The sequence below is a fragment of the Cetorhinus maximus genome, chromosome 17, assembly GCF_964194155.1.
Source record: "Cetorhinus maximus chromosome 17, sCetMax3.hap1.1, whole genome shotgun sequence".
Classification (NCBI taxonomy): domain Eukaryota; kingdom Metazoa; phylum Chordata; class Chondrichthyes; order Lamniformes; family Cetorhinidae; genus Cetorhinus; species Cetorhinus maximus.
The window spans coordinates 44,702,978-44,717,315 of NC_135895.1; the positions used below are offsets into that span (position 1 = coordinate 44,702,978).

General features: G+C 42.4%; 1 protein-coding gene across 2 annotated transcripts in view; it reads right to left on the reverse strand.

Annotated features, from left to right (window-relative positions):
• Positions 1-10,195: 10,195 nt before the first annotated feature.
• rnf11b (ring finger protein 11b) overlaps positions 10,196-14,338 on the reverse strand; it is a 34,262-nt gene continuing 30,119 nt past the window's right edge. For both annotated transcript variants that reach the window (XM_078561137.1, XM_078561136.1), the window contains one exon: positions 10,196-14,301. In XM_078561137.1, coding sequence (XP_078417263.1) covers positions 14,130-14,301 — 172 coding nt within the window. In that variant the 3' untranslated portion in view covers positions 10,196-14,129. The remainder of the gene's footprint in view (positions 14,302-14,338) is intronic.

Below are 14,338 nucleotides of genomic sequence, written 5' to 3' on the forward strand. Positions count from 1 at the left end.
AATGAGGTGGATCAAGTGGATCTAGTGTCAGTCAGGCATGGATGGGTAATTATTTGGGCTGGATGACCACTTAAGTTTTGGTGAGCTGTTGAAGGCTGCACCCCTAAAAATGTAATGTGTTAATAATTTTTTGTTTAATATTTTGAATCTACCTTTCTCTTTTTGATGAGTTTTTTTCCCAATTTGGGTTAGGGTTTGAGGGTTTTTTAAAAATTTGATGAACGGATGTAGATGTAATTTTTTTCCCCTTTTGCTAGATCAGTGGTTCTCAAAAGGAACCCTTTTCAAATAGATCAGAATTCACAGCACCCATTTAAATTATACTATACAGTATCATGAGTTGGCTGCATTTAAATTTACAATTTCATGATGCTTTTAAGCAAAAAGGTGTTCACCAGATATACAGATTTATCCCCCACTATTGTCTTTGTTAGGGATTAAGATGAAACAATTATTGATCAATAAAATCAGTGATATCAGAACAGCATATGCGTTTTCCAGATCAATGAAACTATTTGATAGATACAGTTACTGGTTAGTTTCATAACACCCACTCATGTTATGACGTGGCTGACGATGTGTGCCAGGTGGATCAAATCCTCAAGGGAAACTTGATCACGCGGTCACAACTGTTTTGCAATTTATATTCTATTTCAAGATGCGTGCCCTGAATTCAGAAATAATAAGACCACCACAACTTGAGGTTTTTAAGAAAAATTAAACATTTATTAACAGAAGAAAAAGATTTCAAGCACACACATAGGTCTACAAATTACTACAATATTAACTCCTAAAACCCCTAATTAATCTGGCTTCCAGTTACACCTCTCAAGGCAACAGTAAAAACAAATAGATTTAAACAGATCCAGGCAAAGCAACAGAATACCTTGGATAGGAGAATTCAAAGTGAGTTCTCTCAGCTTCGATTCCTTTAGACAGCAACTTGATGCACAGAGGCTGGAGGCTTTTCACACTTGTGTTAGATCTTAGAATGCCTTCCCCTCTTACACAAAGCCGCATCTCCTTCATACATGTTTCTCCCTTTTTAATGTAAATTCCTTTGCTCAGATATGCCGTTGGAACTTTACCCCTCTCATAATACAAATTTCTTCATAGTGCTAATTTTATCCGTAACTTCTGGGAAAATAAACATGCTGTTTGGCTTGGCTTCTTCTGGCTAGATGTAACATCTTAACATCTCTTTGAAATTGAAACTAACCTAATTTATCCAAAAATGCAAATGTTCCTTACACCTCACATTCTAAAACTTCAGCCATGTTTACGTATTTAGCATTTCAAACCTAGTTTCTTTTTGATGACTCCTAGCCTGCAGAGCAGCTGTCTCCAATTCTGTTAAATTCCCCCTCCACCCCACACACAAACTATCCAAACCCCACTATTAAGCCACTTTTACAATAAATCACAATATTATTAAAATTATATTTTCATGACACTCAACAGAAAACAGAAGGTTACCTACATTTTAAATCTTTGTGCTGCTCCCGGTGCTCCACCATGTGCGCTTCCTCTCTTCACATGGCAGCTGCACTCCATTCCCACAGCATAAAAAGCCCACCTCCAGCCACCACGCCTTGTTTTACCTTAGACCACTTCCTGTGGTCCTTCATTAAAGGTCACTCTAAAGCAGTGAATCAGAGTTCTTACCCCCTCTCAATTTCTGATTCTTGCTCCTCAAATAGTTCCTGCATGGCCCAGATGCTTCACAACTCAAAGGCCAGATGAACAGCTCCCGTGGGCTAGATGTGGCCTGTAAACAGTAGTTTGCCTGCAGTAGGGGAACATTTAGGGTACAGTAATCATAGTATTATAAGGTTTAGGTTAACTATGGAAAAGGACAAGGGACACTCCTGAATAAAAGTTCCTAATTGGTAGAGGGTTAATTTCTGTGTGGTGAGAATGGATCTGACCCAGGTAAATTTGAATCAAGGACTGGCAGGCCAAACAACAACACTGCACTGCCTTTAAAAATGAGAGTTTGCATCTAGTTGAGATACATTCCCACAACAACCAAAGCCAGAGCTTCCTGTATGACTAAACAGATGAGCAAGATGAAGCAATGAATCCCTGGGTATGATAGATGTTAGGTTGATGATACTAGAAAGACCCAGGCTGAATACAGAAAGCTCAGAGGGAGAAGTAAAAAAGGAAATGAGGCAAAGAGAAAGTATGAGAAGTGACTGACAAAAGTCTTCTTTTGTATTATAAATAGTGAAGGGGTAGTCATGATTTGTGGGGGACTGATTAGGAACCAAACAGGGGACCTACACATGGTGGCAGAGGGCACAGCTGAGGCACTGAATGAGTATTTTGCATGTCTTTATCAATGATGATGATGCTGAAGTCATAGTGAAAGAAGAGGTATTTGAGCCAGAAAGGATGGTTGTACTTAAGTCACCAGGACCAGATCAGATGCATCCAAGGATACCGAGGGAAGCAAGGTTGGTAATTGTGGAGGCACTATCCATAACCTTCCACTCCTCAGACACTTGGTGGTGCCAGAGAGGGCCAGGGATTGCAAATGATACATCCTTATTCAAAACTGGTGCAACTACAGGCCAATCAGTTTAACCTTGATGGTGAGAAAAATTTAGAAACAATAATCTGGGGCAAAATTGTCACTTGGACAAGTGTGGATTAATCAAGGAAAGACAGCACAGATTTCTTAAAGGTAAACCATGCTAACTAGACTGATTGATTTTTTTTTTGATGAGGTAACAGAGGGTTAACAAGGGTATTGCAGTTGACGTAGGGTGGAATTTTCCCAGAATTGCACAAAGTGTTGTAGCGGGTGGGTAAAATGGAGTCCTACCTGCCAAGGCAGGTTTTCACGCCGTATCTTCGAGCACACCGCATTATATATTCACTCCTGCAAAACACGCCGTTTCAATGGCAGGCGGGCTGTTATTTGCCCGTTCGCCATCACCCCGCTGTTCCATCATGCCAGCCGCCATCTTTAAAAGGCAGCTGCCAGTAAAGCGCTCACCACCACCAGCTCACCACCGCTGCCTGGGAAACATGGCCAGCAAAGGCAAAAAGACTGCAGCCCCCCGCTTCAACAATGGGTCCCTAGAGTAACTGCTGGATGCTGCGGAGGCCCGCCAGGGTGTGCTCTACCCCCACTCGGGCCGCAGGATGGATAGCAATGTCACCAACCCGGCTTGTGAAGCAGTGGCGGTGGTGGTCAGCGCAAACACCCTGCAGAGGGCGACAGCCACCCAGTGCCGCCAAAGGATGAATGATATCCTCCGTTCCGCCAGGGTAAGTCACTCTTTTCATCACTCCTAACTCTCAACTCACAAACCCATCACACATCCACAGGGCCCTCACTCACTGCCAGGGAAGGGACATCACCATTCACTCTCTCTCACACACCATCATTGTCCTCATCCCTTCCATGGGACCACTCACCACTCACATAGGCCAGGCACATTTATCTGGCCTGGCAGGCATCCTGGTACACTCTCCCCATCTCTATCCATGCAGGACAAACTGGCTCACAACAGGAGGGAAAGGTCGCAGACATGTGGAGGGACGCCAGAAATCAAAGTTCTGACAGAATTCGAAAACAGAGTCATCCAACTGGCCGGCAATGACCAGGACCGGTCCTGTGTTGACGGCGAGGTTGGTGCTGCTCTACCAAGTGAGGATCCAGCAGTGCAACATCCATTAGATAACCATGCCATGAGTGTTATGTCCTCTTTCACAGGCCACTGCCATGCACTAATTATCTCCCCATTGCTTTCACAGGCACATCTGCCAAACAGCCGATAGAGTCCATGACCCAGGGCATCCGATCAAGCTCTGAAGAAACCTTCGAAGAGGAATCTGAAGGCACCATCCCTGAAGTCCCGTCACCCACACCCTCCACCAGAGCAGAGATACACACCTTGGTGGGACCTAGCTTTAGAGTAGTCTCGGGATCACAATCTAGTGAGAAAATCACACTTTCTGATCCACAACAGGTGGAGGCAGGGACTATCCAGGTACCCGGAGGATTGCTGGTGGCCAGAACGTTGCTGAGTCGGAGTCAGATGACAAGCCTCTGGACTCGGTCATATCACAGTTGCTGGAGCTGCGAAGGCAAGCTAGGGAACAGGAAGGGATGTCCGCTGTACTCCTCAGATTGCAAGGCACGATGGAGGAGTCCCTCCGTCTTCAAGCTGAGGTGATAGCGCTGGCATTGCAACGCACCGAAGTCAACACTGGCAGGATGGCGGCCGCCATGGAGACTTTTGGTCCAGGATGTCACTCCTGCACAGGCTTAACTCCATCGCTGTTGCCATAGTTAGCCTCAAACAGTGTGTATGGAGAGGGGTGCTGGGTAGCTTGATCTCACTCCAGCTACCCCTTCCGCTTAAAGAGTCAGCCAGGGGCCCTCAGGCACCCATATGGAGGAGGATCAGCAGGTGCACTCTGGGTCCATCCATCCAGGTATCTCTGGGAGTGACCAGCACATCTGACTCCCCTCTTCTTGTGACCTCTGCAGATCCAGTTTCACAGGCTGAGGAGGGTGCCACAGCCGGAGCCCTCCAAGTCTCGGCCCTCCAGAGGATGCCCGCCAAAGCCCTCACAGAAAGGGTGTCACAGTCAGCAGGCCGCCTCTACCTCTGCTGTAGATGTCCGGAGAGCACCAAGACATAGTGGCAGGTTGAGGAAAGTTAGGTAAAATTAATTGCACAGCCTGGCCATAGGTGTTGATCACTTGTACATACTGCTCACTATTGTCAATGAGCTCATAAGAATGTATCCCTGCCTGTGGCTCCTTGTTCTGATGAGCAGTGCTTGTCACTCGGGTGTGAAACCTTTCTGCACAAGATAAAAGGCAGGTGTCTCAGTCCAGGGCCTCTTCCCTGTACAGCCTTCAGACCAAAGTGATGGTTCGGCCTCACTCCCTGGAAACATCACTGATGCCTGCGCCTCGGCAGTGCTGGTCATTGCTGCCAGAACGTAGTGGGCAGGCGCCAGAGAGTTCTCTCATACTCTATGTGCTCTCAGCGCCTTTTAGGTAGGGCTGGCCCCCATTACACCAGCATTTGCGACCTGTGATGCTGTGCACCAGCTCCTGAAGGCGGACACAGCATCAGATGCCTCTAAAGCCTATGACTGTGTCTCTGAGATGGCCCTGATCATGGAGTGCAAGCGAGCTGACCTGGGCCAAAAAGGAATCAGACATTTTCAGAGGTCGTATGAAGATCTATGGAGTGTCCTCACTTCATGTCATCCTCCTGCGATCGAGCGACTATTAGGGCCTCCACTGCATCTCCATGACAGGAGCATTCCCACAGTCAAATGTTCACAACTGTGATGAGAGGATCTACGGGGACGCCTGACTGCATGTCGTCATCATCCTCCACAAATCTGGCAGCTTTGAGAGCCTCCTGGGTGCGCGCCTGCCTCGTCTAGCCAGTGCGAGAGCCTCATCCCCATCGTCGTCACCACTGAGGATCCCCTCGCCCTCATCCCCGTCAGCGTCCTCCTCATCAGAGAAGGCATGCAGCACCTCTATCACCTCCTCAGCCAGCTCCTCACCCCGTTGCAGCATCAGGTTATAAAGAGCGCAGCAGACGACAACAATACATGACACCGTCTGTGGGCTGTATTGCAGGGTTCCACCAGACTGATCCAGGCGCCGGAACCGCATCTTCAGCATCCCAATGGTCTGCTCCACCAAGTTGTGAGCTGCTGCATGAGCCTTATAACGCCGCTCTGCTGCAGTCTGAGGCTGCCACACAGGTGTCATCAGCCATGCGGGTAGCCCTCGTCCCCAAGGAGCCAACTCTACAGCCTCTGTGGACCCTGGAAGACTGCAGGGATCTGCGAGCGACTCAGGATATTGGCATCATGCACACTTTCTGGAAACCGTGCGCATACGTGCAGGATGTGTTTCTGGTGGCCGCATACCAGCTGCATGTTTAAAGAATGGAAGCCCTTGTGGTTGAAGAAGTCCACTGAGTGTAGAGATGGAGACCTGAGCGCCACATGAGTGCAATCACATGCTGCACCTGTGGGAATCCCGAGATCAGGGTGAATCCAATGGCCCTTGCATTCTGGCTGTCCAGGTCCCAGGTGTAATACACAAAGTTGTGTGCCATGAAGATGGCATCCGTGACCTCATGGGTGCATTTGTGGGTGGCAGATTGTTAAATCCCACAGAGGTCACCAGTGGAGCTCAGAAAGGAACCACTGGCATAGAAATTGAGCGCTGTCACTTATACACTCACTGGCAGTGGATGCCCTCCATGTCCTCTTGGCACCAAGTCCTGCATTAAGTGGCAGATGTGAGCCATCAGGTCCCTAGACATGCACAGACATCGGTGAGACTGGTTCTCAGTCATCTGCAGGAATGGCTGCCCTGTCCACCTGCGACATAGGGGACACTGTTCCAAACCAAGATGCTGAGATTGTGAAGGGGTTGTGAGCACCTCCAGCAATGACTGCTACATGGCCAGCATTGGCGAGATTGTACAACTTGTGCAGTCCAACTGCTCCATGGTCCAATAAAGTGGTGGAGGACTCTAGGTCTGTGCCGGGGGAAGGGGTGGTGTTGGGTAAGGTATGAAGCGTTTGGTGGCCCTTTGGTGCCTCTGCGATGCTTGCATGGGCAGGCAGGCTAGAAGCCTGACCCCAATCATATCACTGTGGTTGTGCCTGATGTCTTAGTTGCAGAGGCATGGTCAGTTTATACAGGTGTCCCTAATGCGTGGCCACTTCCCTCACTTACCCTGTCCCCCACCTCGATTGCCTATGCCTGGAATGCAGCATATAGGCAATCGTGCTGTGAAACACGTCGGCGTGTTTTCCGGTTGATGTGGACGGACGATATAGCAGGGTTCCAAGAGCCTGGTGGGATGGCTTTTTAATTATATGCTAATGTATTACAATTAACTCCCTGCCGACCGATGACGGGAAACACGGCCCGCTTGTCAGCAGGCTGAGTGGAAGATTGCGACCTTCCTTCACACCGTTGTCAAGTGGGTCCTGCCATATTTTCCGCACACGCCACCTATGGCGCCCGCCACCAGCAGGCTCAGAAAATTCTGCCTGTTTTGTACATGGGCTTCCAAAGGGCATTTAAAAAAATTACCAGCAAATTGAAGCCTGTGGAATAAAAGGGACAGTGGCAGCATGAATATGAAGGTGGAGGCTAATTGACAGGAAACAGTAATAAATGTTTGTTTTCCAAGAGTGGAGGAAGGTTTACAGTGGGGTTTCCCAAGGGTCTGTACCAGGAGCCCCCCTCTTTTTTTGATATATCTTAATGACCTAGACTTGGGTGAACAGGATACACTTTCGAAATGTGCATATGACAAAAAACTTGAGTGTATTTCAACAGTGAGAATAGCGATAGACTTCAAGAGGACATACACAGGCTGGTGGAATGGGCAGACAAGTGACAGATGAAATTTAATGCAAAGACAAGCGATACGTTTTGGTAGAAAGAACTAGAGGCAATAATAAAATAAATGCTACAATTCTAAAGCAGGTGCAGGAAGAGAGATGGGGGTATATGTGCTCAAATTGTTGAAAGTGGCAGGTTGAGAAAGTGGTTTTTTAAATAGAGATAGATTACCAAAGCAAGATGATGAAGAATACTTACTTAACACTGGTTTGACTCTAACTGGAGTAGAGTGTCCAATTCTGGACACCACATTTTAGGACGAAGGTTTTAGAAGAGGCGCAGAAAAAAAATTATGAGAATGGTTCCAAGGATAAGGGACTTCAGTTCCATGGATAGATTGTAAGGGGAACCTTTGGCAGGAGGAGAGGTGTTCTCCTTGGAGGAGGAGAGGAAATTTGAGAGGTGTTCAAAATCATCATGGGTCAAGATAGAGCACATTTGTTCCCATTGGCCAAAGGACTGAGACCAGAGGACACTGATTTAAAGGTGAATGACAAAATAATCAGAGACAAGAAGAAAAAGTACTTATGCAACAAGTGGTCAGATCTGGAACGCGTTGCCCATGAGTATATGATGGAAGCAGATTCAATCATGGCTTTTAAAAGGGAATTGGAACATTTCTTTCATTGGATGTGGGCATCGTTGGAAAGGTCAACATTTGTTGTCCATCCTCATTGCCCTTGAGCCCAGTGGCTTGCTACACCATTTCAGGGGGCCATTAAGAGTCAACCACATTGCTAGGGGTCTGGAGTCACATGCAGGCCAGGTAAGGATGGCAGATTTCCTTCTCTAACAGGACATTAGTGAATCAGCTGGGTTTTTACAGCAATGGTTTTATGGTCATTATTACTGAGACTAGCTTCTCAATTCCAGGATTATTAACTGAATTCAAACTCCGCCAGCTGCTGTGGCGCGATTTGAATCCTTGTCCCCAGAGCATTAATCTGAGCCTCTAGATTACTAGTCCAATGACAATACCACTGTGCCACCATCTCCCCTTGGAGAAAAGTTGCATGGCTATGGGAAAAAGGCAGGGGAGTAGGATTGGCAACTTGCTCTTGCAGAGAGCCAGCAAGGACAAGACAAACCAAACCAAATGTCCTCCTCCTGTGTTATAACCCATTCTATAATTCCATAAAAGGTTTATTGGATCGCAAGCTCTTAATTATACTAATCTTAATAGCAGCATTTGGTGAAAGCACAAGGGCTGCAAGTAACAAAGCTGAAACTCTCAAAACATTGCTATAGATTAATGTAAACCTTAGAGAAAGATTTCATGCTTATGGGCTGCCATGCACCTTACCCTTTTTGTTTTATTGTCCTTGGTTAACAACTGATGCCACCTTGACTGATGGCCATTCCCCTCATCTGCACCACCCCCACCAACAACCCAGAGAGCCAAGATGTCTCAATTCAATAATACAAAAGCAAAATACTACAGATGCTGGAAATCTGAAATAAAAACAAACAAAAAGTTTTTCCAGCATTTTCTGTTGCCTCAATTCAAATTAAGTTTACTTACTGTGAATTGAAAGAAAGGGAAAACTTAAATAAAATGAACACAATGTATTAATGAAAAACAGTGATGCATGTTACTTGTGCAGTAGTTTGGAAAACATTTGCAATTTGAACCTCAATTACTGCAAAACAATGCATGCCTTCATGCCAATAAATTTATTGCCCAATCTTAATGCCATCAGGTATTTCCGATATTAACAGCATACTGCAGCGTACATATGGTAAATTAAGATCTCAGACTTTGTTGACAATATACACTATGGATTTGTACATGCAGACAATCACCTGGTGAACCAGTATGAAGGTCGCTGCACCTCTGCTGAAGGCCTGGAGATAATCCACGAGCCTTGCATGTGATAGCCCCGCCAACCTTCAAAAGTAAATGTGACTTCTAGCCTATTATATTGGAGACTGTAACCTGAATGTTGACCACTTTAATGGCTCTTAAGCCTACTCTCTCAATGCCTGGGCAGGAACCTTAATCCTAGGGTAGTATGTGCAATTGTAGTCTGCTTCAAAAACAGCCTTCTGTACACATTCTCAAAAAAATTGGCTGCCACAAAAAAAATCAAAATCCAACAACTCTGTTAATGATAAATACACTTGCATCTTTTAAATATTCTATGGGTTTCATACTCATCTTAGTCATCTAACTAATGGTTATGCAAAAACAGGTGCTTATAAATACAAATACTTGACTAGGCTCCAAGTGAAACAACAGGTTTAACCGAGCCACCAACCTGCTATCCTTGATGTCACCAGACAAGGTGCTCCTATCTAGTTAGATCTACAATTGCTGCAGTCATAAAAGACTTAATTAATAATAACAATGAGACGATCTTAAGTTGAGGGGCACATTACAAAAAAACACCATTCAAAATGACTTTTTAGTATTGTGGTTTTTAATACCTGCTGTCTTAAGCAAGCCCATAAATAATTATACACAAATCTCAGCTTACTGGAATGTGCAATGCTTTATATATAAATACAATTTGAATTACTAATCTACAGTTAGACACTAAAAGTTAAGCTAACTGAAATAAAAGTATGTTTTTACCCCTCTAAAATGCAATGGTTACAACCATTGCTGAAAGTGGAATGTCTTGTGCAGTACTTTACCAGTACTCTTTGCACCAGAATGAAAGCACTGTAAGGTTCTTTACTTTTAAAAGAAAATAGGTACTTAACTAGAGGTTTAAAATCAAGCAAAACACTTCCGTAACTTAAAAATCAATATTTCTAAACGTCAAGAACCTAAACATTGAAAAAGCATAATATTTATTGAGACAAGTTGATTACCAATAAATAAAACCAGAACAAATTTAACACATTGGTTATACAACTTGTAAAGAACTTTACAATGTTCTACATTTCAGCAAGTTGGAGTAGATAATGCAATAAAATGGCCTACAATGTGCATAGAAATATCTCATACCATATAGCCAGGAAATTTGTTTTCAGCTTTTGAATATTCTGTAATTTCAAGCAAAAATCATTCAACCAAATCTGATGTCCAAGAATTTATCATGTCACATTTGCAAAGATTCTCTATTAACTCAGGAAAGTCTTTTGATTAACAGGGTCAAGGAGGTCATGAGTAAGCTCATTAAAATTACTGGCTACACAGTTATCACAGTAGTAGGCAGGCATAATCTGCTTGACAAACAAATATTTTGAACTAAAATATTAACACAATTGAAGGTTAAAAGGTTATCCCCCCACCCCGCAATGTAATCAAAAAGGTGGATCTTTTTTTTTCACTCTAGGATACATCTAAAAGCCTCAACTCTTAGCCCACTGAGCAACTGTAGCTAAGGTGGCAACAGGCCAAAAATAGACCAAAAGAAAGCAGTGTTCAACTCCATTTATTTTTCAGTAAGCTTTGGTTTTAAGCAAATAAAATATCTAAATTAGTGGAGTGTATTTAACTGTACATGAAATGCATGTGTTTGTGTGCTCTTATGGGGTAATTTCAGAATCATATGGCAGTATGCAAAAGAAACTAGTTTTAAATGCTTATGGTCGTTTTGCTGGTGGTGTAGGGCAAGAAAGGCAGTAGAACACAATCTCACGGTAGCTCAACACTTAAACCTGATTCTCAGGTGAAACGTACAAAAAAAACATCTTTAGTTCAGTGTAGCTTTTACTGGTATGGCAGGAATGTTTTTAAAAAATTGTTTTCAGGGTGGGGAAGCATTATGATCATGTTGCTTATGAACGAATTACCTGTTTGGTGTTTTCATAGCAAAACTGTAGTGAAATCCACACCCAATTAATTGTCCAGAAGAATGATGCAGAAGTACAGTGAAACATTTATAAGGAAAAGAAAAACTATGCTGCCACCGATCCATTCAAGGGGACAGGCCAATTCTTACAAGCTTGGAGCATTAAGAGTCTTTTGAAATAGTATCAAAACAAAATCTGTGTTAGAGCTGTTAACACAAAGTGCCTAGAAACATACCACTGCTAAAAGGCTATTCAACTCACCATCGTTGCATAAATTTGTGTAATATGCCACTTATAAATAAAATGGAACACTCAAAAGTTCTGCCAGTTTCACACACAACACTCTTGATTACTCCCACATATTTGTGCATCTCTATGTGCACGCTAAGTCTGAAATTTAAACATAATTACAATAAAAGTGTACAGTTACTAAAAAGTTTGTGGAATGGTCATAAAAGAAACTGCTGCAAATACTATGGTTTCTCAATTGAAAATATTGCACAAACACAGGTCTTCCTTTACACTGATTTAAGACCAACGGCTCTTAACCTTAGCAACATCTATTGCAACTTGTGTCCCTCAAGTTACATGAGGAAATGTTTGAATTTAAATCTTACCTCTTATTTCACAAATAATGCAAAACCATTAAAGCTAGAGCCTTTAAGCTGCTTTGAACAAACAAACAAACTTCCCCTCGACCTATTAATTTATCTGAGCACAGTTTCCATTAGTTTGGAAGACCTGCAAGTCAGCTAATAGTACTCAAAAATTTGAGAATCTTGAATGCAAAATGTGAAAGAAGATTTTGAAAAATACATCTCTGCCTTTACAAGAGCCTCTGCACACCACTGGAACTACTTGATTCTCAAATGCAGTTTTTCTAACTATTCTTTAGAATGTTCAGAAGTGCATCCTGAATCAATTTTTTGAGCACCACGCTAGACTGACTCATAACACGACATTGTTTCAAAAGACCTAAGGCCATGAGTTCCATTTGTAATGGAAAAGAACTGTGCAAAAAAGCTTAAATTCCTACTTCTTTGTGCCAGTGTTAAAGATTTTTTTTTAAAAAAAAGGAAAACTCCAGGTCCAATTATATGGTTTTTCTTCATTCACAATTTGATCTTTTTATAAAGTTTTTAAAAGCACGGTTTTCATGAAAAACTACCTGCAAACTTTATGAAATGATAGTGGCCAATTTTATTAAAATGTTGCATCTTATCACTTGCACATCAACATATGAAAAGGGTTCACAGTCATCACCTTTCCTCAATGTGCTTGGCAAGTACCTTTTCATGAAGAACACCCCTTCAACCAATCCACTGCATTTTTGTCTTTCAAATTTCTTTAATGGTAGATACAATCGGAATTTCTGATTAATGTTCATCCACTAATATTCTAAAGCTTCACTGTTCCTTGTCCTTGCAGCCAGATTTTAATTGTGCTATGACTTCAGTTGGGATGGTGTAGGTTGACTAACAAGCTGACCAACTCAAATAAATACTGTGTTGCATATTCTGCCATTTTGTTTTAACACATGCAAAGAAAAAAGTACTGTGCAATTGGAATTTTGATCTCAATGTTTTACGGACAACTGCCAAATTTATACAGGACCAATAATCCTTTTCAGGTTGTAAAATTAAAATTTAAAATGAGAGTTCAATCATTGAATCAAAACTTTATTAAACAATTTTATTTGTTCACTACTCATCTGCAGTGTGCTCCCCAGGTTTTTGCACAGGAAGTCATTTTTCTTTCAGGACAATGGTCCATAGGCTCAGTATTTGCATATATGTCTCTTCATCAGCATTGACATTGCTTGATGGACTGTGGGAGATATTACTTACTGTATTATGAAGTCTGCCTTCGCATGCATTTAGTACCACTACATAGTTGAAGTGAAGCCAAATAATCCTTCAAAAAAATAGTAAACAAACATTTTAATCTTCTGCACAAATTGTTTGCTATACTGGCACCTAGAGTTTTCCTGTAAACAAAACCCTGACCAAAATGTTAGCATCCCACCAAATCATTGTTGATAAAGACTAAGCCACAAAATACTAAACACAACGTACTGCAGTATAGAAACAGTATCCTTTTAAGTAGGCCAAAAAACTAGATTTCATAACTTGAATCAGTATTTCTTCTTTCACATGCCAGCAAATTATAAACTTTGTGGTAGCGGAACACAAATGATAATATATTACTGCAGTATTCTTTCATCAAGGAATCTGAAGACCCAACATGCCATCTTTGCAGAGGCTCTTTTGGCTAAAGAGGTGCTAGAAACATTGGCTGAGGCACTAAAAATGCTAACCATTTGCATAAAAATTACAGGCAGACACTCACATTCACACACATACATACATATGCATCTGAACGTACATTTGCATACATAAATTAAGCTACAGATGTAAAGTTTGAGTGCCTCAAAATTATTTTTAAAAGTTGTTTCCCCAGATAGCTTTTATACCAAAAGAAAGTAAGCACCCGTTGTTCCTGAGAGTTGTGCTGCATGGGATACTTTTGTAACCACCGACTTGCGAAAACAGCATTCCATGCATTCAATATAAAACAACTATGAACAGCCGTAATAAGATGACAAAGAGAGGATACTGTTCCTTTAACATGCGAGTATGTTTTACAAAAACTTTTGAAATGCACACTGCATCATGGTTTTTGTGCTCATGTCACAAAACTAATGGTCACTTCAAATGTATTAGCCATCTTTGTTTTAAGATACACAACATGTGGTCAGGGCTTTGTAGATTACTTTTATTTTTTATAACAGCATTTAAGTATTACATACAAGTTTTTAACAACTGCAGTCATGAGTTATCGTCAGTGTTGTACTTAGTACATGATCGCATACAATCAGGGTTCTCCAAATCTCTGACTCTTTGGCTCAATGGTAGAGATCAGGATTTTTTTTCCACGGTATCTAGATATAGAAGGCAAAGCCTTCTCAGTTGGTCTCATATGAAGAAAGCAATGCAGCATCCACTGGTTCCATACATGAAGGGCAGGTAAAGGATCGCATCAGCCAGTCATCTATACAGTCCAGATGATAAATATGCATGCATGGAAGAAACCTAATTGGATCACCATAAACAAAGTCCATCATACATATAACACACCTGAAAGGCAAAAAAAAATGCTTAGAAGAACACAAAT